At 41.1% G+C, this 27,418-nt stretch overlaps 2 protein-coding genes across 3 annotated transcripts in view; one reads left to right on the top strand and one right to left on the bottom strand.

Moving 5' to 3' along the window:
- The first annotated feature begins 5,747 nt into the window (after positions 1-5,747).
- Positions 5,748-16,177, top strand: mcrip2 (MAPK regulated corepressor interacting protein 2). The gene is made up of 5 exons (XM_084711420.1): positions 5,748-6,357; positions 6,519-6,588; positions 11,158-11,291; positions 14,222-14,323; positions 16,040-16,177. The coding sequence occupies exons 1-5, from the start codon at positions 6,303-6,305 to the stop codon at positions 16,108-16,110; spliced, it is 432 nt and encodes a 143-aa protein (XP_084567546.1). The 5' UTR covers positions 5,748-6,302; the 3' UTR covers positions 16,111-16,177.
- Positions 7,365-27,418, bottom strand: part of slx4 (SLX4 structure-specific endonuclease subunit homolog (S. cerevisiae)) — a 28,825-nt gene continuing 8,771 nt past the window's right edge. Inside the window, exons 9-15 of one of the 2 annotated variants that reach the window (XM_084711407.1) lie at positions 26,806-26,975; positions 22,211-24,438; positions 21,006-21,105; positions 20,285-20,608; positions 18,462-18,793; positions 8,417-8,476; positions 7,365-8,047 (exon numbers count right to left, since the gene is read on the bottom strand). In XM_084711407.1, the coding sequence (XP_084567533.1) occupies positions 8,469-8,476; positions 18,462-18,793; positions 20,285-20,608; positions 21,006-21,105; positions 22,211-24,438; positions 26,806-26,975 (3,162 nt within the window). In that variant the 3' untranslated portion in view covers positions 7,365-8,047; positions 8,417-8,468. Of the gene's footprint in view, positions 8,048-8,416; positions 8,477-18,140; positions 18,794-20,284; positions 20,609-21,005; positions 21,106-22,210; positions 24,439-26,805; positions 26,976-27,418 lie in introns of those variants that run through there. The other variant, XM_084711399.1, reaches the window with a different exon arrangement.

The following is a 27,418-nucleotide window of genomic DNA, read 5'->3' as shown; positions in this document are numbered from 1 at the left end:
CGTACCGTATCATTATAATACATTTTAAAATTACAATAATTATTTTTAAATATGTGATCATTGCTTAAGAAACATTTGCTACATGGTAGGGGACTCAGACATCTGGACCCAACTGTATCTGTAGAGCAGATACCAATGACTCCACTACCATCTCTGCCTACTTTTGTTAAATCTGTCTCATATGATCACAAGCTTACTGTATATACTCCTGTTTAGCAACAGGATGAGGAATTAGAATTACTCTCTCATACGATTCAATAACCTAGTACTGTACATGGAAACAGTAGGACAATGCAGCAGCAATGAAGTATAAAAGAATAATGAATTCAGGAATAAATGTGTGATTTGCGGCTTTAAAAGTGAAATAGATCTGCTGTATGGCATACTGACTCTGATACATAAAAGCAGCAACTTGCATGTGGTGCAAAGGTATAACGTCCACAAGACGATAGACCATACAGACCATTCTCTCTGTACATGTGTGCAATAGCAGCAGAAGCAAAGGTGTAACTAATAACATTAATAACATCTCTGTTGCACTTAGGTGGGAAAGTAAGCTGTGCCATTGACCAGCATCTGAAATATCAGGGCCCAAGAACTAGAAACCCTAAATGGGATGTAGCCATCATTAGTGTCAATATTCTGTCTGTGTTTGACAGGTTAAATTCACTAGAAGAGAGGTTTTCAGGCTCAACAGTGCTCTGAAGTAAGAAAATAATAAAGCTGGATGTCTTCTATTTGTATGACCCATTAATCAACCTCATCTGCAATTGATCTATGTTTAATTTAATCCAAGCTGAATGGACCGTTTAAAAATAATTAAAAATGATTCATGATTCAATGAATGAAAAAGTGAAAGACTTATTCACTCTGTTGGTCTTAAAATCAGAAGAAATAAATCATGGCGATTTGATTTCATATGACTGAATATGTTTTCCTGGAGATGCTGTGTGTGTGGATGCTGGATGTGTCAAATTGTTGCTTGTCATTAGATGAGACCTGGGGACACCAAACAGATCCTTAAAGATCAGCTGTTTCAGCTCACATTCTGCAGCCAGGCTCCATGCAACACCAACACTAAAACTAACAGTGTTAAGGGCGCTCATTAACACACTGTCTCGAACAATGTTTCTGGCCATATGCTTTTGTATTGGATCACAACTAGGGAAAAGAAAAGGAAAACAAACACAAATTTGTAAAAGCATTCGCACACAAACACACAACCACTTGACCTCCATAGCTTCAGTGTGAGAAGTGGGATTAGGTCATACCAGTGGAAAAGGGAACTCTCTGCCAAGTCCAATGACACCTGCCACAAGAGTCTGTGACAAACGGTTCATGAGTTATGAAACAGGGTGTGGTTTAAATATAGAGGTGCAGGTAAACAGCTGCCAATGAAAAATGAACTCTGCTAGTCCATAATGGCTCCTACAAGTATGTATGACAAACAGTTCTTGAGCTTGGTCATGGTATATGAATCTGTTTATAAGTTATTTGCCATTTTGTTAAAGGCCACTCCCACTACCACACCCCCTTTTTGTTCATTGATATAAAACAAATAATCAGCTGTCCTTTGGCTCGTGACCAACCTGTACATAAAAGCCTGTATGAATCTGTGAAGTAATTTGCTTTTTTTTTTTTTTTTTTTTTTTTTTTTGTTAGCTTTTTTTAGTTAGGCCACTCCCATTACCACACCCCCTTTGACCCAATTGATGAGAGCAACCCATCCAGGTACTTTGCTCTTCCCCCCGGCCCCTTTTTGGGTAAAAACAACCGCTCTGACTAGTGGTCAAAACAAATTCTGATGTCTTTGCCTGTTTAAACATAAAATAAGAAAACTTGTATTGCTGTTAAGCTATGAAGAGCCCAAATGTTATGGGCAGTCAGGTGAACAATAATGCAATGTCTTTACTGATCAGCAATCTGCATGCAAGAAATAGAGCTCCGTTTAGTCTGCCTCCATCAAAGTGCACAAACCTGACATACAAGTACCTTATTGAACCTTCAGGTCATGTATTTCAGTCATCTGTCACTTTTTATTTCATTAAGACACTTCATTTTGCTGTTTTGGTGCTGTTGAACCAAACCCCATTCAGCACCCAGCAGGTGTTTAATAGTAAGGCCATATTTCTTCACAGCAGAAATTCCATTTACACCATCACTTAAGATTCTTTACTACAGGCACCATCTGCACAGATTTCATTTACTCAGTAACATCATTAACTAACCTGATGAAGTGTTTGACAGGCACACATACTGACTGGCCACTTTTACTGTGCATGTTTTTGCCCAAAGGGGGGAGCATGGTCGTGGGACATGACATCTGGCTGTGCTCATCCATCGGCATGAACACAAATACACACCTTTACACACACACACACACACACACACACACACACTTGACTTCCATGCCACATTTCCTAGGGTGACAGCTTTGGCTGCCAAAGGGTGGGGAATTATGTCAACTGACGGAGCGACCTATAGGGCTGCTGGTCACAGCTAAAAAAACTGTGAACTATGCTGCCTTGGAAAATTAGCTGTTAGCTACCTTGTTTAATACTGAACATCAGCCCACAATGTTCTGAACATCTATTGGCTGTAGGAAAGAACAGCTGATAAATGTACTGTATCATCTTCAACTCTGTGAGCATCATTTGACCGGGGTTTGGCCTCTGCTGCTAATCCTGTGTAGTTTGGACAATTGATGATTAGCCTCTTGGCCTGCAGTCTCAGGTGATTGACCCACATAGTAGAGATGAATGGGGTCGGGGTCTAGTGTTAGATATCACCCTGGATAAGCCTGTCTGAGCCGCTTCTTGCCCCCTCCGATCTTCAGTTACTAAACACAGACTCACACTGTGCAGAGCCACTCAGGTGATTTTCTCCTGATTTTTACCTGTGATAACTGTAGTTTATCCAAGATGGTATCACTTTATAATAAGACTACCCTTATAAATTATTTATAAAAGTTATTAATTAATTGTAAACACTTTATAAAACTACTAATTAATCTTACTAACATTTATAACATGCAATTTGAGCCTTATTGTTAGGTGTGAAATGGTGCATCCCAAAATGTCAAGGTAAACAATATTGCCAAAGCCAGCTTATTAATGTTTACAACCTAATTAATAACCTTATTATAAACAATTTATAAATCATTAAAGGTTAGTTTTGTTTTAAAGTGGTACTGACAACATGCAAGCCCTTTAAACATCAGTTACGGTAAACGGTAACTTTTCATCAGACTTTCTTAGTTATTATTTAATATGCAATTACTTTAAAAGCAGTTCTACAACCTGCGCACTTTTATTTCAGTTTTCTTCATCATTGTCTGCATGTTTATCTCTCTGCGCCTTTGGTTTAATGGGTGAAAGGTGATCGTTCCTGCGGCACCTCGTGTGAGGGGCGTGCAGTGACGTCACTGAGGGGGGTTGCCCAGCTCCGTAAAGGAGCGCGACCACAAATAAACAGAAACAACGAGGCCGGAAATACAGAAACACAGACTTCAAAGTAAAAGCCACACAACGCACGAGATTGTACAGAGCTTTATGATCCAAGTGAAATGCTCAGTAAAGCCTCAATTCAAATTTAGAAAAAAAAACTGAAAAAAGAGGTAATGGTGGTTTCCACTTTTCCATGGTTAAATAATGACTCCAACTTAAAAATAACTAAGTACATTTGAGGCAGTCTTATTATAGGTAATGTCCACACTACATCTTTAAGGCACTCAGGATGCAACGATACCAAAAGCTCAATGTACAGTAACACCACAATTAAAAACTTCATGATATTTATTAAGATATTGGCGAAACAAATAAAAATTACAACATGAAAAATGTCCTTTATCAAATAAGAAATCTGATTTGTTATTCATTTAAACCTTGAGTGCTTTTGCTTTCCTTCTTTTATAAAAGAAATTAAAACTAGCAAGCCATGACCTACATATGTGCAAAGAATGGCATGAATTATCCTTAGCAATGAATGTTTGGATTGTGTACGTACAACTGCAAAACAAAAACTAGCAAACAATCAAACTTCCAGACTGAAAGCAGAAACAATGCAAAAAATAAATATGGAACAGTATGGCACTCAAACACACTCTTTATCCTACTGCCCTGGGTTTGACATTAACCATTGTCTGTGGCCAAAAAAAGTTACTCTGTGGCCACCAAATTCCCTGGCCCCCTGTGATGGACCACTAGGTTTTACCCCATACCTTCACAAGTTTACAAGATTACACTTTCACAACCACTGAAAAGTACTCACTATGGCTAGTAGCTACTGATATGTAGGAGCAACTAAAGGGACAGTTCACCCCAAAATCCAAAATACATATTTTTCCCCTGGCCTGTAGTACTATTTATCCATCTAGGTTTTTTTGGCGTGAGTTGTAAAGTTTTTTTGGGAATAGTTTTGTGTGGGAATTACAAGCAGGAGAATCTGCAGGAGGTTTTTCTTACTATTAGAAAGAAAGTAGTTCCTACATGCAATTGCTCACAATAAAGTCTGTGGTTTATCTTGAGTAACAAGGTCATCATTTCCAGAAAGAGACACTGGTTTTGATTTTTTTTTTTTTCATATGTTTTTTTTTTTTTTTTTTGGTTCTTTGAGCACCACAAGATGTGTGCAATTTAGTCCCGTTGTACTGGGCAGAAGGCATCTCTGTGGCTGATTCAGTCTACTCATACTGCTAAAGCACTCCTTACAGAAGAATCAGAAACACAAAAGCAGGCTATGAAAAAAGTATGTAGAATCTGACACATCTAAGGACACAATGTACTGCGGTGTGTCGCCGGTTTCCTCAACTAGATGAGAAGTCTCCTGTTTTTGAATAGAAACAATGCTTTCAGGAAACATCACATCACTTCATAGGAGAAGTGGTCACAGTTAAGGAAAGCTGTGTGAAGTTGCATTCAGTGGCCTTTTCTTAATTGTTTTTATACAAGCTTACGTTGGGGCCACCAAAAATGTCCTAAATTGTGGATGTGGTTGGCCCTGTGAGCCCAGTGTTTAAGAATATGTGTCCTTCCCTTCCCCTACCATTTTACAGAAAATGTGCACTGTATTGTCATTTACAGTTTGTCAGATAGCATAATCATGTATTACATTACATCACAACCTTGTGATTTGCAGCAAGAGTTCTCAAAATCTGTACTCAAGTAAAACTACTGTTACATTACTGAAATATTACTCAATCATAAGTAAATCTACTGATGTTAAAAATATACTCAAGTAGAAAGTGTTCTTCTGATGAACTATTCAGAGTATTTGTTCACTTTAAACCATCGCTGTTAAATGCATAATCAGGCAGGCATTCAATCTAAAGAGGTTTCTTTGTCTCCAAATTTTCAGTCTAAATTACTCCCCAAATTACTAAATTACTCTCATTTTGTTTAATTGTCCCATTTGTGTTTGGATTGGATAGACTTACTGGCTACAAAACTGCAGGTGGGTAGTTAGAGTATAATTTAAATTAATATCCAACTATTCGTTTAGGAGTAACGAAGTAGATTATATACTGAATGCTTCCTTAAGTGCAAGTAAATCTACAGACTTGAAAAGTACTCATACAAGTACATGAAATTAATTTAAAAAATTACCTAATTACAGAAAACTGAGAAATGTAATTAGTTACTTCCACCCCTGGTGATTTGATGTGGCATCTGTTATCACATTTCTTTAGTCACTAGGATGTTTACAACAATGCTTTTATTTTGAAATTTCGGACAGGATGTTCTGTTCAATCTCCTGTCTGATTTCATTAACTTCCCAAGCATGGTAGCTTTCCGTCTTGATGAAAATATGAAAGTGTGCCGTGTCCTTGTATTCTGTCAGTGAGCGGAGGTCCTGCAGCTAGTAACGGAGCATCAGCGGAGTAGAGAGGACAGAGTGTCCGGCCTGAGTGTCACTGTCCCCTTTCCTCTGACTGATTGAGTCCCCGGCATGTAGAGCCGCTTTCTCCTTGGATGACCTCCACTCCACCTCTTTTGGGAGTAGCGGACGGTTCGTAACAACTGAACACCTGCTGGTGAAGAGGAGCAGCGGGATTCACGCACAGCGCTGCGGGCAACAAGTCAAAGCGACTCTCCTGTAGGCTTTAGGCCGAGTCCGGAGCACCTGACCTGGGCAACAAAATACGACAGTGACGGTGTTATTTTTTCCTGCACCGTGGCTGCGTCAAGAGAAGCGGGCACAGGAGTGGAAATAGCAGAGTTGACAGTCAGTGATTGCACCTGATCATTAGCAAGGCATAGGGTCTTAAAGACACGAAAGAATCTGTGGAGGTTATTGGCGTTCACATGATGTACACAATCACCAGAGGTCCCAGCAAACTTGTTACACAACGGAGGACAGGTCAGTGAATAGATCTGCTGTCTGAAGCATGATGCAATGTAACATCAGATTATATGTGAGCCCAGGGAAAGTTTTGGCTTAAATGGCTCAGTATTTGTATGCATTTAAAAGCAAAACTGCGCTGCGTCTGACAACTTTTAACCCTGGATTTTGTTTTAAAGGTCCCACGCAGCAAATCGAAAGCAAATTCAACGACTTGAAGCTCAAACCGACGTCTTGGCTCTCATCAAAGTAAGTCTTGTTTTGATGTGTTTGTTGTAACGTCATTCATGTGGGCTCTTTTCAGCAGCATGGGCCCAAAATATTCTGCACGTGCGCCGTGAGTGCGATCATGTAACATATCGGGGTGACCTGAGCAACGCCGATGCATCCATTATCGGACACAACTTCCCCCCAGTTTCTCGCCCCGGCCCGGCGTGAGCTTGCGTGAGATAGCCGACGGCTCTACTACGTGTGGCCGCATGTTAACGGTCAGTGACGTCGGTTTCCTCATTACCTTGAACCCCACCTGCCCTGATGTGGCTTTATAAACAGCAGGGGGATTCTGTGCCTCCTTCAGGTGCTGCTGGGAAATGCCTTTAACTCTTAAAGATATTTGTCATTCCTACTATTCGGTGCCATTTAACCACGGTAACTTTATATTAAAAAATGTAAAAATTTTGCATGATTTTATCATTTCAACTGAAGGAGGGCTCGTTAAATTATAAGAAAAATATATTGGTCAAGGTCAGGATATCATATTATAATGATTTTGATCAAAGTCCCGGCACAAGACATGGGGCAAATGTCCACCCTGTTACAGGATATTCTTATCGCTATTCGTAAGTTTTTTGAAAGGACAATTATTTACCTTTTTATTATTTATCCTAAGAGTTGAAATGTCCCTTACTTTGCCCTTTAAGTATATTTTTAAGAAAGTATTAATAAACAAGCATTTTCTTGAAAAGAGACATGTTCTATATTAAGGCACAATGTGATTTCAACACATTTAAGAATAAAAAGCAATTTCAATGAAACTTTGTCCCATTTTTAATTGATTGGTTTATTAAATTTATTCACTGTCAGTATTCACAAAGACAAGCCTAATACTCAGTGTTTTTATTCAATTAATATCAAAAACACACAGGTAACAGGGTGGACAAAGGAGAAACAAGGGCGACAGGACGTAACAGGGTGGACATCATACCAGTGAACAGCAATGCATTTCATTAAAGTAAGGCAGTTCATTTACCTTACAACCTCCAAACAACCATCACAACAACAACAGAAACATGTCCACATCAAACTTCACCATCAAATGTCCTGGACCCCCAAAATAAACATCACAAACATTTTTCAATCTCTGATCTCAGAGATTTATGAATTTATGCAAACCAGCAACCCAGATGTTTTTCTAAGAAATTCCACACGTTTTTTTTCCCAGCTGGACAGACCTCTTGTTTAGGGGTTGTGGCTCTCTCATTAGGCACACAATCTGGTCATTCCTGTACCAGCTAATGTCCTCTCGTGGACTTGGCCAGAAAAACTTGTTGGTCCCATTCCTATGCATGCATTTCACCTTAACATCCTCTTCAACCTCCAGGATGATTCCTGGGTGTGGCTCACCATCATAACTGACAAGGCACCACTGCCCAATGTTTTCTTTTGTGATGACTTCAGGCCTTTTTTCTGCAGCAGACAACACCATTCCCTGACAAATAGATTCATATCAGTCAGTCTTTTTTTAAAAGCATAAATGACAAACAAATCCATAATAAATCAATAGTAAAGAAGAATTAATGGTGGAAACACTAATTCATCTAGCCCTCTTATGTCCACCCTGTTACCATGCAAAACAGTAACAGGGAGACATTTTAAGCTAACATCAGATATTACCAGTCCTGTGATGAACAACAAGATAGCACAGATAAGGATTTTTAATGTATTTACTAACAATATTTTTTAAATATATCAGTTTTCAATATATACAAGGTAAGAGAGTGGACATGTTATGCTTTACCACATCAGTGAACCATTCTAAAACACTGGAAAAATTGATTAATTAAAGAGTGATACTCACCCTGCTTCATGTGGATGTTTTCCCTTCAAGAATGTCTGCTACTTTCTGTGAGTCACGTGACTAGATCAATGGTCAGGAGGGAGGGAGAGGGGGATATTGTCAGAGTAAGAGGGTGGACAGTCAGGGACACAACTTATTTTTAAGAATTTAAACATTAAAAATGTTTTGACAACAAAACAAAAACACTGGTTGGGTACCGTTTATAAATGAGGCCAAATAATGAAAAAATAGACTATTTGATTTTTATTACTTATAATTGTAACTTAATTTGAGCAAACATGAGTGGGGACATGGCAGTAAACCATACTTGCAATTAAAATAAGATTAATTATTTTAAATAAATTTATCCTGCGTACATATGGTTGTGTTTTATGGTAGAGGGGAGTTAACCATATAAGATGAGATATTAAAAATAAATATTAGCCCATTTTTACACAAAATATACCATATTATGGCATGGGGACTCAAATGGCACTCAATGCTAGGAATGACCCATATACTCAGTTGCTAGTTTGTAGCCACACCAACCTAAAATTACTGCAGTCCAATTCAAAGAAGCTTTATTGGCATGACCGTAATAAAATACAGTATTGCCAAAGAATATTGTACAAAATAAAACATCACCAGCAATAAAACATAATATTACACTAACATTAGAGATCAAAGCAAGAAAATGAAACTGAACATAACTGATGGATATCAGCAACAATATGATAATCAGTGTTGGGAATAACGCCGTTATAAATAACGCCGTTACGTAATGGCGTTATTTTTTCACTAACGGGGTAATCTAACTAATTATTTTTTCCGCCGTTACAACGCCGTTACCGTTACTGACGGTCAAAAGCGGTGCGTTACTTACTCTGAATAAATTGAAGAAACTACCAGCCGTAGCGAGTCTACTCTGCTCTGTTTATTTGTCATCCAAGACTTGGGGTGCGTTCAGGTTCGAGAATAGCGCACGTACTTCTTATGACTCCAGGCTGTTTGTCCCTGCTCATTCAATTAGACAATGCTTTCCAAAGCTTGCTAACGTTTCTGTGTTTGCTACACCTGAATGCTAGCCTCGTTCCCATCCCCCACTGTCAGCCAGCAAGAATGCTGCTTCCATCTTGAGGACGGCAGACGCTTTGAGGCTGACAGGAGGAGGAGGGGGACGAGGCTACCTGAATGCACCCCCTGGATAGATGCGATAGAAGTGATTGCGATTGGCTGAGGGTTAGAGTCATGTGTCATGGTAAGCCAATCAGAGCCGGTGTTTTCACACACAAACCGGAACAGCGCGTGCGGCAAACACACACACGCAAAACAGATGCAGAGGGATATGATGGCAGAGCATTTTTCAAATTCTTTGACATACAACAACTTCTTTTTAAAGTAACGGAAATAGTTACTTTCCCTGGTAACTAGTTACTTTTACTATAGAGTAATTCAGTTACTAACTCAGTTACTTTTTGGAAGAAGTAGTGAGTAACTATAACTAATTACTTTTTTAAAGTAACGTGCCCAACACTGATGATAATAAAAAAAATCTATAATCAAAAAAGGAGCAGGTGTCATGAAGGGTCAATCCAATAGCACTACACACTGCAGCCTACTAAATGGCCCTACAGTCATCAAAACCCTTCCTAACATAGTTTTAACAGAAACATTAACACTGATGAAAGTACGATGTCTTGCAGGACTGTATCAAAACATTGTGCACTGATTTGCTATGGTTACTGTATTGAACTCCACATTCCCACAAAATGGTTTGCAACGCTGTGCAAAACGCTTTGAGATGTGTTTTCTCTCATTTGGAGGGAGCGCTACAGGTGTTACCCAATCAGCAGTATCTATAAACACCACTGTATTAAAAAGGCGTTGCAGTGCGATTACGTACACAACAAGGTGTTAAACATACCACCGTTTCAGTGTAAAAACACATTTTGCTATGTTTTTGTCCAGGCTGAATGTGGCCTTGGATACAGCGTTAGAGGCAGGCCACTGTTCCTTCCAGTCAGAGCTGCTCAGTTGCACAGTAGACAACTTCTGCATATGCTTTTGCATTGTGTGGCCCACATAACAAGTGCAGCAATGACTTCTTTGGCTGAGCAGCTAACCTCCCGTTTACCCCTCACTAACCTGAATGCTCTTTCCAAATCACAGTGGATGGCATGGATCAAATAATGACAGTGAAACAAGTTATTTTGTGGGGGCTGCGACACCGAGCACTGAGCCACACTTTGGAGTTCCCTCCTTTACAGACAGATACAAATTTGCAATCAGAGCTCAGCTGTTAATCATAACATGAAACCCCCTTTTTATAGCTTCAAACGACTGATTAGAACCAAACTGATCAGTAAAAAAGACTTTTAGTTTGGCCCATGTCCTATCTACTAAAATGGAGGGAGCAGGATACTGCAGCCAGCCACCAGGGGGTAATCAAGATGTTTTGGTTTAATTTTTAGGGAGCTGTCTATGATCAGAGTGTATTTGTGTTTGCCAGGTGTACCTTATAAAGTGGCAACATTGCCCTTTTCCTGGGAGTTGTTCAAAAGAAGTCAGGAATAAAGAAAAAAGCAACATTCAGTCATCTTAGTTATCCAACACAGAACATTTACATGCCTTAAGTTTCCAGGTTTTGACTGGCAACCAACATAATTTTTACCATCACTGTGAGATTTAACTCAGTGGTGTTTTGTTGCAGGCTGCTTCATTCTCCTCATGCTAACATTCTTTGATTACTCTGATCTCTCCAGCTCTCCACCCCCAAAGATCGTCTTCAACCGCCTGAATGGGAAGCGCTACCATGGTGCAGCCACACAGAAAAGTGCCAGCCCAACAGAGGGATTCACTCCTGCACATGAAGAGAACGTCAGATTCGTGTACGAAGGTGAGGGTGACGGCCGGATTGATAAGTACTGAGGTCAGACCTCCGGGACCAATCCTGACGCCATTAGAGGATGTAGATGTTTCTGTCAAGCTTACAAGGTGGTGGTAAGCTTGGTGGTAAGATGGAGGTTCTGAGAAACTGGGACATTGTGATGGCTAGATAATCTCTTCCTTTCTCTCCTTAACAACACATTTCTTCTTGACTGAGCAGCTGCACTACAGGTGATTGGTTGCCCTGGGTTGACAATTTGACTCATTCTCAAAACTGCCAGACTGACAATGTGCTTTTTATTTTCAGTTAGAGCTGATATTATAAGTTGATAAACACAAAATGATCAATCAACTATTTTTGTAACTGACTGTAACAGTCATTTTTCAAGGCAAATGAGAAACATATCCTGGTTTCATCTGTTCAAATGTGATGATTTGCTGCTGTTATTTATCACATTTAATGGTTACCTGAATATTTTGAGTTTCTTAGTGTTAGCTGGACAAAATAAGCAATTTATAAACATCAATTTGGGCTAAAGGAAATTGAGATGGGTATTTTTCATAATCTTCTGACAGTTTACAGACTAAATATTAATCAGTTATCAAGGAAATAGTCATCAGGGCTGCAGCTACTGATCACGTTCATTATCAACCAATCTATGTGTGCTCTTAAAGTGTGTGTTTTTCAACTGGGACCCTATTTTTCCCATGTTTGTGTCTCTAAGCAACTAATGGGGACGACTCTGAACAAATTTGTTCAATATCGAGTGAGACTGCTGTAGCCAGGAAAATGAGCCGCAATACATTCCTTACGGGCAACTGTGCATGATCAAAGTTATGTCCACTAAAGGCAATTGTTTGCCAGTGGCTCAGATTGTTATTCTAAGTGTCTGACAGCTTTATGGAAAGGATCCCTACAGAGATGGATCTGTTTTAAAAGAATAAGATTTGTTGTGTTTAACCAGAAGTGTCTGTTTTATTGATCTCACCAAACTCCATTTACAGAGACTATAATTTTGTCATTGTAAAGCACAGTTCATTCAAACTCAAGAGAAACAAAATAAAAGTCACCACTGAACTCCCTGAAAATATCTTGCCTTGTCTTTCCTCTGCTCCAGCCATCACCAACTCTGATTGTTGGGCTGACATAAACTTTTAATTTATGGCCTTACATGTTATATAGTTCTGGCTACTGTTTCTCCTGGCTGCTTCTCTGATGTCTGACCTCATTCTTGCTCCTCTCCTGATATTCTTGCATCTAACGCAGTGAATTAAGGATTTATTTTGACCGAACCAGAGTTGGTGATTGTTGGAGCAGATGAAACACAAGTTTAATTTTGTTTCTGTTGGGTTTGAATGAAGTGTGGTTTACACTGACAAAAATTACCATTTCTGTAGATGGAGTTTGGTGGGTTTGGTGAGAGCAATAAAACAAATGTTTCTAGTTAAACAAAACATGTTTTACTCTTTCAAAATAGTCTCTCTCTGCAGGGATTCTTTCCATAAACAATGTGAGCCTGTCAGTGACAAAAACAGTCATTTTTAGTGGATGTAATTCGACAGGTGCAGTTGCCCATAAGGATTACATTGCAGCCCATTTCCCCAACTGAAGGCTGAAAAACTCTCGGTCAACAAGAAGTGTTGCCACCATTAGTCATTTAGACACAGACTCGTAATAAATATACTCTAGCATCAATCAAAGTTAGTAACAATTGCAGGCACAGCAAGTTTTATATTGACTCAAACCTCTGTGTGTGTATCAGAACTTTCTTGAATACTCATAACTGCAATGAAACATGAAAATTTCATATCATGATTATATTCACAATTACAGAAACCACAGTCTTGCACATTTTGATACTTTGTAAGCATGTTTTGTTCAGAACTGCAGTCATGTGTGTGCAGTTACACAGACACAACATTCACCTGCAGCCTCACAAATCACATTTAATGTGACACTTTCACAAGAATTCAACAGTCAGTAAAACTCCTAAATGATTAAAAATCAGGACTGTGCACCGTTTAACCTGTCTTGAAGTTTACTCAGCATAACTCATTGCTGGCCAATACTTCATGCCCTGGTGGAAATGAATGAGCTGAATCGGCATGAACCATCTTATCTGTGTTACTCTTGGATGGCTGCCAGTGAAGACCGCTTGGTGGTGTCCTTTTGTGACAGTAAAGTTCAGACGGGTGCAGAGGGCTTCACTCTTCTCTGCTGCTCGCACCTGAAGTAAAGCCTCCAGCTCAGTCCGTCAAGTTGTGTTAAAAAGTGTTCAGACAGTGTTCAGACGGTCTTAGCTAGCTAATGAATGATGTATGTTAGTTAGCTACAGGGTTGCCAGGCTTGTGTTTTTCCGACAGAACTGGGCTACGTTTGAAGTGTTACTACAATTTTTTTCCGTCCCCTGGTTGGGTTAAAATATTTTGCATGGTATTTACATTAATATCTATAAATATACATCTGTATTTTAAATGAAATTATTTATTTATACCTAAATCCTACCAAACTGACTCCAGATAAGCCCACACACACAAATATGACTTGTTTATGCTCTCTGTCTGCTGGCGGCTGTTTTATTGGCAATTGGGGTGGTTTTGTCACTCAGACCTGGCAACCCAGACCTGGCAGTTACCTAGCATTTTGCTAACATTCGTTATCAGCTGTAACTAGCAAGCTATAGATTGATGTAGATTAGCTATCTAGTTAGAGTTTTGCTAACATTAGCTAACATTTTTTAACTGTCTTAAAAATTAGCTTTTCTTTTCTATGAGCCGAGGAAATAACATACCTAAGTACAAGAAACAGGAAAAGAGAAAGTTGACAGAAGTCCCAGAAGGGGTGGGACTTTGGATGGGTCACTTCAGATCAGATTCCTGTTAATAAAGTATACAATCAAATGAATTAAACACACACTATATGTGTTTGTTTGCTTGCAGCATGGCAGGAGGTCGAGCAGAAGCTGGGGGACAGTGGGGAGTCAACTGACAGCCACGGGCCCATTCAGTACACTGAGAAGACCCCCAGTGCTGCGATGAAGAGTAAGATACTGCATCTACATCATTTTGATTTGTCTACAATTCTCATTCATTCACCTGCTAAAGTTCTACAAAGAATCACCAAACCAATGAAAATCCAGCCTCATATCTTGTTACTCGGTTTTACGACATCCTAACAGATAACCTTTTTCCCGCTTCGTAACCCCCTGAACTTTGAGTTAGTAATCTTGCCATGTTTTTATCATTCCTGGTTACTTAATAAACACCACAGGAAAGTTGAATGGCTGCTCTCATCACTCCGTCGGAATCACATGCCAAGTGCTTTTTGGCTCAGCTTTATCTGCAGCCAGAGGGGAGCTGTTGTAATAGTATGCTTTAATTTTTAACTCCTCTGTAGTTTATGAGAACCTGGTTGTTCCAGATAAACCAGCCCTGACTGCTGGTTGGAGCGTGTCTCATCTTCCCTCGCACACACCTGTCTGCACCGGTTCCTTTTTGACCTATATTCAGTTCAGTACAGTATAAATATAAGATATTTAAAGTTCAAACTGATCAGCTTTGTGTTTTCTTTAAAATAAGCGTCACATTTTCAGTGGAATAAGCTGCACTGTTGTAACGTGCAGAATGTGTCTTGGCATAGCCTGAAAAATGCAGGGGTGTCTCTGAAAAAGACATGTCTGGATGGTAGCATATGTTGCTCCAAAACCTCTATGTACCTTTCAGCTTTAATGGGGCCTTCACAGATGTGACACCCCCATACCATCACAAATGTTGGCTTTTGAACTTTTGCACTGGACCAAATTGAATGGTCCTTTTCCTCCTTCACCACAGAGAATGCAACGTTCATGATTCCCCTGAATTTTCTGATCTGAAATGTGGACTCGTCAGGCCACAGGATACTTTTCCACTTTATGTCTGTTATTAACACTGTAGACTTCTCTGGACCTGAGCTTAGCCAAGATCGATGAACTGTAAAAGGGATACAGCATAGACTCTAGCTTTGGAAAAATTATCAGTGAACAGTCATGTGGGTTTTAAATGCAGTGCTGCCTTTGACAGGTCAAAGGTCACAGGCATTCAATGTTGGTTTTCAGCCTTGCCCCTTATGAAGTGAGATTTCTCTGGATTCTCTAAAGGTTTTGATTATATCATAGATTGCAGATGTTGAAATCCCTAATTTCGGTCATTTCGTGTTGAGAAACATTGTCCTTTAACTCTTAAGACTATGTGTTCTCACAGCTTTTTGAAAAACTGTGAACCTCACCTGTTTACCTCTTGAATGTTCCAAACGTGTTTTTGAGAATTTCCACAACTTTCTCTGCCTTTTGTTGCTTCTGTTCCAACTTTTTTGAAATGTTCATGCTCAGGTCAAACAGAGTCAGGGTGCTATTGTTTATGTTGCCTCACTGGAAGGGCTCTGCTACACTAAATGGTGCCCTTTAGAGTCAATTCTTGTATTTGTGTCATGGGTTTTGACACTACCACACCCCTTTAGGAGATGAGCAGCAGATCCTGAGTTTATTCAGTTCCATGGGAAAAGTGAACGTGAACACAGATTATGACTGATTCTTGCATTCCATTGTCACAGAAGTAAATATTGGTGCCAATTTTTCACAAGACACAAGTCTTTCAATAGTTCTGACACTTGTGACACACCCTTGGTTTCCCTGATGCAAAAAGAATAATTAGTGAATGACATGAATGAATTGTACAACATTGATTTATTCTTGGCTTTAATTCTGTTGTCTTTGTGTGCAGACTTTGTGCCCATAGACCTGGAGGAGTGGTGGGCTCAGCGCTTCCTCGCCAACATTGCCAACCTGTCATGACAGGGCGAGGCTTTGAGCCAGGACAAGAAGCCCCATGTTGATGCTCCATAGGTGACAGCATCACAAGGGTGGTCTCTGGGAGCCGTGGTGCAAAACGGTTGTTACATAATTTGGAATCTGATTTGATGCTCTGCTGTAGAGAAACCTGGGTGCACAACACAACCCCCACCCCACTCCCTGATGCAACAACAGCAACCTGACTGAACTCACAGCAGTGACTTGATGTTGTGCTGCTACAAAGGACCCACCTGTCTCTACTTGAATGACGAATCGGATAGAAGTTGTGAGATTTTTCTTCTTCTTTAAGAACCTGCCTCCTTTCTCAAGTGTGCTCAGCTGTATGTTCGCCATGGCTGATCTTTTAATATAAATCTATTGAAGACCAAAACAAGTAAAATGTTTTTCAAAAACCTCCTGTGTGATGAATCATTTCTGTGAACTTAATTCCCCTAGTCTTGATCTGATGACACACATTTAGTGTTAGTTTTTCTCCATTGCATACACACAAAAACTGGAACTCTACAGATTATTCTGAAAACCCAAAGCTCATGTACAAACAACAAGACTTCATAAACCACCTCCAAGTTTGTCCTCTAAGCCAATGAGTGCAGCATAAAGCCTCTTAGTTTTAAACACTTAGGCGAGCAGACAACCTAAGGCTTTCGCGGCAGTTAAGGCCCAAACGTCTATTGGCGCGTGTCAAATGAAGCTTCTATAGTCGCACTGCAGGCTTCAGAATAATGCAGCAAAGTGACAAATGTTTCATAGAGTAGCCGAGCATCTGTCTGTTTCAGATAGATATTTTAATCAGATAACTGTTCAGTACCATCAGGATTTATCATCAAAAGTTTTCTATCAGTCGGCACTTCACACACGATCCCCATCCCTCCCTCCTCTCTGCTGTCCCTCTCTAGATCTTCATAGTTATGATTAATCGATGGGGAGTAATTAAATATTTAAAAGAACACAAATGGGATTGGAGCAAAAAAAAAAAAGTTTTTTTTTATATCAAGTCGGTGCATCTGTACATATTCACACACTCTCTCCCTCCCTCGCTCTCTGCTGTGAGTAGATTTTTTCAAATCTGCTTTCAGGTGGAGCTAAAGCCCGATCAGCACTTGCTCCTCATGTCTTTTTTATTCCATTTAACTCTCCCAAAACACGAACTGCAGCTGCAGATGAAAAAGCTCTGGTCCTCATTTGACGCTCCAAAATCGAAAAAAGTTCGAAGAGTGAGCGTCAAGTCAGTTTGACGTGCGTCAAGATGCTTTCAGTGCGTGTTCTGCCATTTAGAACAATAGGTGCCCTTCAAAACGCAAGCGTCAGACGCTTTTAGTGTGTTTTGGCCTTTAGTCCCTGTTAGCTAGCTACCCAAAACATACAACGAAAGAGAAACAAAAAGATGATAATGTGTCCTTGAAAAATATGGAAAGAACAAATACACAATCCAAAGTAAATTAAACCTTGCTGTGACAAATACATACAACCACAAGATGTGGCAAGATGTAACTGACAAAACCGTTCATAAAATTATGAAGAAATATCAAAATATTACTGTGACAGCAAAAAAGCAGACAGCCAAACATGGGCAAAAACTGAGTTTCAGAGTTGTGTTAACGTTAGTGCTAGCAACTTTGTAGGTATTTCGACAAAGTCTCTTGTCTCAGTATCCAGCAGGTTTTCAGTCCTGAAAAATGCATCTTGTTATCTTCTCCTCTTGTACAATGATCAGAAATTAAACTATTATCTTATGTTTGACAAATTATTTCACTATTAAGGGACTTTTATGGGTGAGGACCTTCTAGCAAAACATAGGACAACACAAGGGAATACTTACATAGCTGAGGGAAAATACTTTTACTTTTTAAATTAAAGGGTTTCCCCTTAAATCATCCTAAAGAAAACCATAGGGTAAATCTATGCAACTCATTTTTTTCCTATGGCAACCTTAGTTGAAAATTTTAAGGTAAACTTTAGCCTAAGTGCTGAGTGTATAAAATCTTTTATATACATCAAGTCACTACCCTGTCTCAGAAACACTTACTGTTTTTTATTTTCACAGTGAGAGTTAACAATAAATGTAACATTTGAAACAAAATACTTGAATACAAAACCTGAAGACACGAAAACTGAAGAAATATGTTTGTTTACATAGTTTTTAACAAGATTGTAAAACCTGAACTGTCTAGGAGCAAAAACAAAGTCTATAAAAGGTCATAATTTAATTTTCAAAGTTATTTTCAGATAAAAGTAAAACCTGCAGCCTTTCAGATATTTTCACAAACCTTTCTTGCAGTCAGAGTTTTATTACATGGCTGTGACAGCTCTTTTCCTGCTTGCTCCACTTTCACCTGCTGTCTTTGTCCCCTTGCCTGTCCTCTTGCCCCGCCTGCGGCTCGGGGCTAGGTGGCCCGGCTTGGCTGTGGTGAAGGTGATGCACTGGGAGTCCAGGTAGTCCACCAGCTTGGCAGCGCCCAAGCGGATCCCAGCCGCCTTGAGTCGCTCCTGCAGCTGGGACAGGACCAGAGGCTGATACTGGAGGATCTGGGTGTAAAGTCTGGAGTCAGACAGGATGAAGGAGCGCACCGCCCGGAGGCGATCCTGAATCTTAAGATCTGCCTGGGAGGCGGACATGGCGCCATCACTGTCTGAATCAGAGGAGGGGCACAGCTCTGGGTTGGACCTGCCAAGAGAGGAAAGTGTTAAGATTCACATACTGTGATTGTTGATTCCACTGTTTGGAAACCTAAATTCATGCTAGAAATTCTCTATAGGTGCTCTGGAGATGTTGCATTCACAGGAACAGGATGGATGGACCGACATATGTACCTACGTAAAATCAAAATCATAATGGCTCCGGCATCAGCTTTGGTCAAAGTACCTCAGGGATCAGGCACCAGAGCCCCTCTCACCTTAGAGCATCGGCCCTGGGCAAAACATGACTGCCGGAGACATCAGTTCAACCATACATGTTTGAACAAGAGTCAGACTCTGTTATACAGTCTTTAGTTGTGGTGGTAAAATTGCTCACAACCTACTACAAGTGACTCGAGTGTGTACTGCGTTACTGATGTACTGGTAATCTAAAACTATGCTTTTGGCAAATGGCAAATAAATGCAAGTAACATTCACGTCATGAATCTGTTTATGTTACAACAGTAAAACTAAAAAAGAGAGGGGAGGCGGGGGAAATGGCTTAATGGCAAATCATATTTTTCATGCAAATCTCTCCAAAGACTATGGACATCCATACTCTCACGTTATTTTAGAGTGTTGATAAGATTAGGGTTGGGCGATTGGACAACTATATCGTCTATCAATGAGCTGAATCCATTGCTGATTGCTTTTTTTGCTCGATTTTTAGGGTGATATTTGTCATTTTATTTTGCTAATGTAATAGTCTGCAGATTGACAGCCTAGCATCCAGTGGCAAAGTTCACACCTACTCAGCTGGCCATGAGTGATCTGAGCTGGGTGAGGAGTGAGAGGAAAACATCCTGCAGAGTCAGACTCTTTAAACCCTCTCCACGTGGTAAAGTGAGGATTTATTTTGACCAAAGCAGAGTTGGTGATTGTTGGAAGAGTCGACAGACTAACAAAGATGGTTTTGGTGGGTTTACATGTTTTTCTGTTGAGTTTGAATTAAGTGTGTTTTCTGAGGTGTTAATGAGCCAAATGTATCCACTCAACTCTTCTATCCGCCGAGGCTGGAAGCAAATGTAGCGTGTTGTGCTGCTTGGTGCAGCCAACAACAGCAGTTTCCGTGCGTATTTCGCCTAGACATAACTTGTGCCCTCTGGTCTGGTTACCTGATGCTTGCGGCGAAAAAGAATGGTGGACGTTCGTGAAGATGGTTGTCAAGCGTGGGTGGAGATATTCAAATTAGGAGTGTTCTGAGCCGGCAAGTTACGTAACAAGCCGAGCAAATCCTGAACAGCATGTTGTATCCCATGTATTCAGATCTAAGCAGACCACAAAAAAATGATTGGGTTGTTTGAGTTTACATTTTGTGCGTTGGTAGACACTCAAGATTCCCAAATATAGGTGCTAAAGCAATGGAAAAGTGAGTTTTGCATTATGTCTCCTTTAAGTATCAAATACCATGTCAGTAGCCTGAGCACATTTTCTGCAGATGTGCGGTGACTGCAGTGTGACACTTAAATCCACACGGTACCTTTCAAATTCTTCACTGGCAGCAGTTGAGGAGGTGCTGGATCCCTGTGAGGCAGACAGTGGTTCAGCCTCCTCCTCTCTGTTGTGTTTCAGAGGGGAGGTGGCAGCGGGCGCTTGGGGCTCTTTAAACTTCACTGTCTGGGCGCAGGAGAGCGGCCGGTTGCCAGCAGCCGCTGAGCTGCCGGGCAGGGGCTTCATCTGGGCTGCACCGCCCGCAGAGGACGCTTCGTCCTCAGAGTCTGAGCTGACGAGCTGGTGGGTGTACTGGTGGATCTCCTTCAGTTTGAGGATCATCTGGCGCTTGGGTAAAGGCCGAACACCAAACCTGCACAGAGGAGAAACTAAGTGGATTTGTGATGGACAGACGCACAAACAGATGGACAGGAGGAAAACAGACAGAGAGTCGAGCCAGACAGACTAAGATGACAGTGACACTGCGGGAGGTAATCCGATAGGCTCCTCACTTAATAGCACTGATTAGAGAAAAAAAAGCCTTCAGTGTCAGCAGGTGGCTTCCACTATCAAGTTGCTGCCTTAAAAATGATTAAAATGCTGAGCTAAACAATCTGACGCGTGGCTGTCTTTCCCTCAAAATGATTCCAACAGCAGACAGAACGTCCAATAAATGTTTAAAGTAATTGTGTGTAAACGAGGGAAAAAAGCATGGCCCCTCTTCACCCTTTCTCTAACATTGGGGCAGGGATGAGAGTGAACCAACTGACCTGTTGAGTTTGTTCTTGAGCTCTGGTGTGTCCATGTCAGAGTAGTGGGGCATGGGAGTGATGGGCACCAAGGTGTGACGCCTTTTATTGTGGTATGATACTGATGACACAGAAACCAAAAGACATTTTTGAGACTGAGGTCTGATTTCTGCACCAGAACTTGGTAATTAAAAGACAACTTTTTTAAAATTAATCCAAACTCCTTAAAACCAGAAATTAAAGACTCATACACATACATGACGCTGAAAGCATTATGATGTTATCAGTGATGTGTCTGAAATTTGATTTTGGTTTTCCTTCAGCTTGCCTCACCTACTGTAGTTAGTAATTAACTACATTCCCAGAATGCCTTCAGAGCAAAACTATAAAACATCCACTGTGTCAGATTTACAGGGATTACTGGCAGGTGTCAGAAATAGAATATAATATTCATCAATATGTTTTCATTAGTGTATAATCACCTGAAATTAACAATGATGCGTGTTCATTAACTTAGAATGAGCCCTTTATATGTACAGAGGGAGCCGCCATGCTGTTTCTACAGAAAAGACAAACCAAAAACAGGTTCTAGATTCTGCCTTTTGCATTTTTGTGAGTTTAGAGGGGTCACCATAGTTTCTTCTACACACCTGGAGGAAAGAATGAGACAGGGTGTTTGCAATTTGCAAGCGATAATTTAGGGGCAACTAGTATTATTTACTTTTATTTCCCACAACATCCCTGATTTAGCTGTGATGGTCAATGTAAGAACTCGTCTGCAGTCAGGGAAAAGTCATTTGAAAATCTGCGGGGGAAGTCTAATTGCAGTTGCAGCTGTGCCAGCAGTACAAGGAGCCAAAATAAGCCAAATTAAGTTCATCTTCGCAAATCCAACATGGTTGATGTTGGGGTTAAGGCAAAGATGAGGTTAATAAACAACTTTTTCTGTATATATGTCTTGAGACTCAAAGTAGAACACAACACAACCTGTACACATTAATGGAGGAAATGTGACTATTAAGTCATCTACAGTTTTACTCCTTAATGCCTCAAGATATAGAAATCATTACCAGTCTCTTGGGAAGGCATGCTGACATTAGTTAGCACGTATGTCTGCATGATTTAAAAAATAATTGGTGGGAATTGGTGGAAGGAATTTTAGTAAAGTACAGAAAAACTGCATTGTACCAAATCACAAATAGTGCAGTGAGAGTAACACTCTGTACCTGGTGTTTTAGGCTGGACAGAGGGGTTCATCTCCTCCACTTCCTCCTCCCAGCTGTCCCATATTTTGGAGTCCAGGAGGCTGTTGTTGATCTCTGGCGTGGTCCGGGTGGTGGGGTCAGGTGGTGACGGGGTGAATGAAAGTTCTGTACGAGCCTTTGCACTGGTGGACGGTTGTGAAGGTTGGGCTCTGGATGGAGCTGAGGTGGTCACACTGCCATGGCCGTTAAGTAAACTGATGCTGGGACTGGACAGTGATGGGTGACAATTGGTAGAGGAAGATGACCCTGCTGTTTCTCGCTGCCCCAGGCTGCGTTCCTGCCTGCTGGATCCTCTGCTGTCCTCCAGCCTCAGACTGAAGCAGCCCGGGTTGGCATCTACACAGGCATCGAGGCCCCACGAGTCATTGAAAGCTATGGGGGGCTCGTCCATGGCCATGAAGCTTTGATGGAAGCTGGACTCAGCAACATCTGTTGCTCCCGTTTCTGCTTCTTCCTGCTCTCCTTCATCATGTTTGTCATTAATTTCACACTCTATCTCACTTTCCTCATCTCCTGTAATGTTGCTTGACTCAACAGATTGTCGGATTTGACGAGAGGAGTCATTATGTCTCTGTGTGAGACCTCTGTGAGAGGAAGAAGATGGTGGATCTGAAGGGTCGGATAGCAGAGAGAGGTGAAAGCTCCCCAAGTCTGTCCTCTCTGGGCTGTCAGGTGGCGCCCTGTCCCCTCCTTGAATCACTGACCTCTGCTTATCGAGTCTGCTGTGGAGTGGGGAGGAGGCAGGAAGGGCTGGGGGCTGGTGGAGCTCAGTGTGCAGGGGAGTGCTGCTGTAAGGCTGGGGCTGGAGGTGGAGGAGTGTGTCTGAAGGGTGTGAGCACTTAGATTGGCTTGAGGGAACCGCAAATGGTTCACATCTGCTTTTTTTTTTAGGACTGGCATTGAGATCAGAGCTGAAGCTGTGGAGAACCTTCTCTAGAATGCTGCCCTCTGCTGGGCCGACGTGGGTAGAAACTCCAGCTGGACTGTTGGAGCGCTGAGGTCTGTTGGATAAGGATAAGGAAGTGTCACCTTTAGAGAACAGCTGCGTCCTGCACATGCTGCTTCTGGTCTGAGTGGAGCTGGTGGTCATGTTGCTTCGTCCGGACTGGAGGGGCGTGGACAGGAGCAGCCATGACACTTCAGGAGACCAGTCCACTGGACTTTGCGCCAGCGCTGCAGGTGGATCATCAGGACTAAACTGTAAACTGCTGGACTTTTTAATCTCTGGGGTGGGTCCATTAGGTTTCAGGGCTGGCTGAGGTTTGACCTGGGTGTAGCCCTCGCAAGGAAAATGTGGTGAAGGACTGCAGGAACTAAGAACGACTTCCATCTCCTCGCTTGAGTCAGACAAAACTATGAGCTCTGGTTGCTTCTTTTCCGGGGGCAAGGCAGGAGGACAGATACTACGAAGACCTTGGCTTTCTCTCTTCAAAGGGACATCTGGATCATCAACAGTTGTCCCACGGTCGCCCACCTGACCAAGGTACTGCCCTGGGACAGGCAGGTTGGATGTAGTGGGTGGAGGGCTGGGGGAAATGCCACTGACTACACTTGCTGAAGACTGAAGCAAAGTTCTGCTTGACAGTTCAGATGAGGGTTTATGAGGGTGGTGTTGTTGGAATTGAAGAGTGTGTGTCTTAGCTGGAGCAGACGTAGAGGGTAAGGTGGAAGGATCTCCTTCCTCATAGACACCCAAAGAGTCTGAGAAGAGGCGGTTGTAGCTGCGATTGAGGCTGTGGTCCAGCTGCAGGTTTTTTATGCTGCAGCCTGTTAAGCTTTTCCTAGGTTCTTTCAGGTTTGTGAACACTTCTTCTCCATATTCTTCTTCTTCCTCCTCCTCATCCTCCTCCTCCACACTGTCCTTCTCTTCCACCATCTTTCTCTGCGTGGCAGCAAACTCGTAGATCTCCTCCAACTCTTCCTCATTCACTTTCTCCTCGCCAATCTCTCTGTCGTCTGCTGTGAGGTCGCCAGTTTGATGAGCTCCTTCTGGTCCTCTCTCTTCATCGCTTCCTCTGCCCATATCCACACCCTCGTCTTCATCCTGCTCGTTCCACATGGAGTGGAGCAGATCCACGAAGGCCTGATCTGTGTGGTTGTTGACATTCATGTAGTCGTCCTCCTCTCCCTGAGTTGCTGCATCTTCTTGACAGAACTTGCAAAGCTGCTGTAGCTCCTGCAAGTCAAACCTTTAACAGACAAAAAAGATAAGAGAGGTGCCTTCATAGCTGTATTCATTCTCACTGGGGAGAAATTTAAGAAGGTAAGAACAATTTTCATACAAGCATTTCTTGAACATAAGCCATTACTTTATAAAAAACTAAATTTCAGTGTTTATGGATAACAAATGTTACCACAGGATACAATTTACTTCTACTTCCTATTTCATAATGCCTGGAAAGTTTGCACTAATGTCACACTGGTCAGTAACCTGGATGTGCAGCCATATTCTGAGATATTGGGATGTAAACAACAGAAAAGATGTAGGTAGGATGTCTAAACTGTGGACAAGTTCATGAAAACGTGTGAAAGCTGCTAAAACTTACAGGAGGAAGACACACAAGATGCCAATATTTTGGGAAACTGAGGTTAATGGGTGGTGAGATGTCTTCTATTTCCCAAATTCTTTTTTTTTTTTTGCCAATAATCAAAATAGTTTATAATTTAATGCTTTTTTTTACCACTTGCCCAGTTAGACAAGGAAGTTACCAGATTTACTTGCCCAACATGGCATTTCATATGCCCTGGGCAAGGGGGCCTTGTTGAGCCTCCTTCAAAAAGTCAACTGATGAGAATCTAGTTTATTGAGCAACTTTGAGCAACTAGTGCTGGCTTCAAATAGGACTCATGGGCTTTGTTTTTTGTTTTTTTGTTTTTTTTTTTTGTTTTTTGGGGCAGGCTTGGAATCATGGCTCTATGACACAGTGGAGCCATACATATCATGACCTCACTCCTATAGTGGTGGTGGTTTATCCACTCAATCACTAGTTACTGCACACTACAGCCCACAGTTTCTTAGCTAGCTAGCTATGCCTCCTTCCCGCAAATGCATCTTCCCTGGATGCCAGAATTTACAAAACACCTCTGCCTCCTTACTTTAATTTCTGATGAGACTGAGATCACCACCAGCACCGAGAGTTGAGTACCAAAATACCATGCCAATATCGCACCAGTTCTCATAAGACCAGTACCTACCAGACCGTATCACAAAACAGATTACGGTGCCTCATTTCTGAGTCACATGCCTGAGCTGTTGATTGAAATAGTTTCCCTCTGGTGCGGACATTACAGATGCAAACCGCCACCAACCCACTAATTAAGATTACAGCAGCCTTCAGTGTCAGCAGGTGGCTTCCACTATCAAGTAGCTGCCTTAAAAATGATTAAAATGCTGAGCTAAACAATCTGACGTGTGGCTGTCTTTCCCTCAGAATGATTCAAAGAGCAGACAGAAAGTCCAATAAATGTTTAAAGTAATTGTATGTAAACGAGGGAAGCATTTGACGATGCACAGGATGCATTTTTTTCCTTCCAATGCCTCCTCTGCAGAGAAATGGCCCTGATATGAAGATCATAGGTATAAAACACAAAATGAGACATTTCATAATGACTTGACATTTTTATCTATGATGATTGCAGCAGCAGCATTTCCTCAGGTTAGACAATATGATCATACTTCCAAGCAAGGACTGAAGCTGTAGTTTTTAATGATTTTTCGGTTATTAGTACTGTAACTGTTCAGTTATTGTAGCTGGGCTATCTATTATGTGAATTTGTTATGTGTTGAGTATGTATATACTGTGTACTTATGTATTCAAGTATACTTTATACCATTAACAGTTTGCATATTGTTCAATTTCAAGGTCAGATTTGTCTTAATGATGAAAAAAAGCTGTTCTTTCATGTTAGTGACCATTATTTTATACTACTCTTTTAAAAAGTATTGATTAAGGCACCATTGCCTATTGTTTTGTATCAGTATTGGGAAAAACAATACTCAAACCTACCAACAACCAGCTCTGCAGTGAACATTTTACACTGGGTAGTTTTAAAAACCTTTATCAGAGACATCTGGGATTTATGATCAATCTAAATTGCCTTGTGAGCTCATTATCCCCCAGCGCCTTCAGTGGGCACAACCCAGCGTTTCAGAGCAGAGAATGTGAGAATGCTGCTTATTTTTTTCAATTTGGAAGCCTAATCTCTATATATTTTCCAATTAAAAAAAAAAAATCAGTCACATTTGGCTGGATGGTTAATAACACATTTCTGTGGGGTGACAAACTGAGAACACAGACAACACCCTGAACCAGACTGTCATGTTGAAACACTGGTAAAATAGAGAATACTGTGTTTTGGGTTAACTTATGCTTTTACATAGTCTGCACCTCTCCAGTATTAGTGTGTGTTCCTCCCCCTTACCAAGCCTGAAAGTTTATGCAGACTTACCACACATTACAACACACCAGAACAAAGGTCACCAAATTAGCTGGACTAGAGGTGGACCTTTTTTTTTTTTTGAAATCGTAGGGCTGGCTTGTATAAGGTATACTCACCTGGATGCAAGCTCCAGTACATGAGGCTGCAGCGATGCTGGGATGGAACACTTGGCTGTGTAGAGGTACTGCAGCAAAGCAAACACCGCCTGTCCTGGCACACCACTCATCAACACCCTCTGGGCTGCAGGCACTCCCTCCTCCTGCACCCCAAAACCACTTTCATGTACCTGTGAGGAGAACACAGAAAGGAGAAAATGACCAAGAGGAAAAGCACTGATGTCTCTGGTCTGATGTTTTTGTTTCTGATTAAAGTTGTTCAAATGAAGACCCTGTAAAAATGTTATTTAGACTGACTGAATGGATAGAGAAAATAATGATTGCTTTTGACAGACCTCATAGGTAAAACACAAAACACACATTTCCCTGCAGTACAGAATCCCTCATCTTTTTTCTAAATAAAGTTTTGGACTGACTCAGGTTCACAAATCACTGCTAATCACTAAAATCCACTGGAAAGCCTCTACTCAGCTTAATTAGAGGAGCTGAAACTCTTGGCTGGTAAATGTCCACTATTGTGACAGATTTTAGTCTTAAAATTTTATTTATCCGGAGGGAAACTGTTTGCAACAGCTGCAGTGAAAAGTAGGAAAAAGTGCAAATATAAAGAGTG

The sequence above is a fragment of the Lutjanus erythropterus genome, chromosome 3 (genome assembly GCF_056507025.1).
Source record: "Lutjanus erythropterus isolate fLutEry1 chromosome 3, fLutEry1.hap2, whole genome shotgun sequence".
In the NCBI taxonomy this organism is placed as follows: Eukaryota; Metazoa; Chordata; class Actinopteri; order Lutjaniformes; family Lutjanidae; genus Lutjanus; species Lutjanus erythropterus.
The sequence above is the reverse complement of the archived record's forward strand: the minus strand, read 5'-3'. Positions and strand labels throughout refer to the sequence as shown.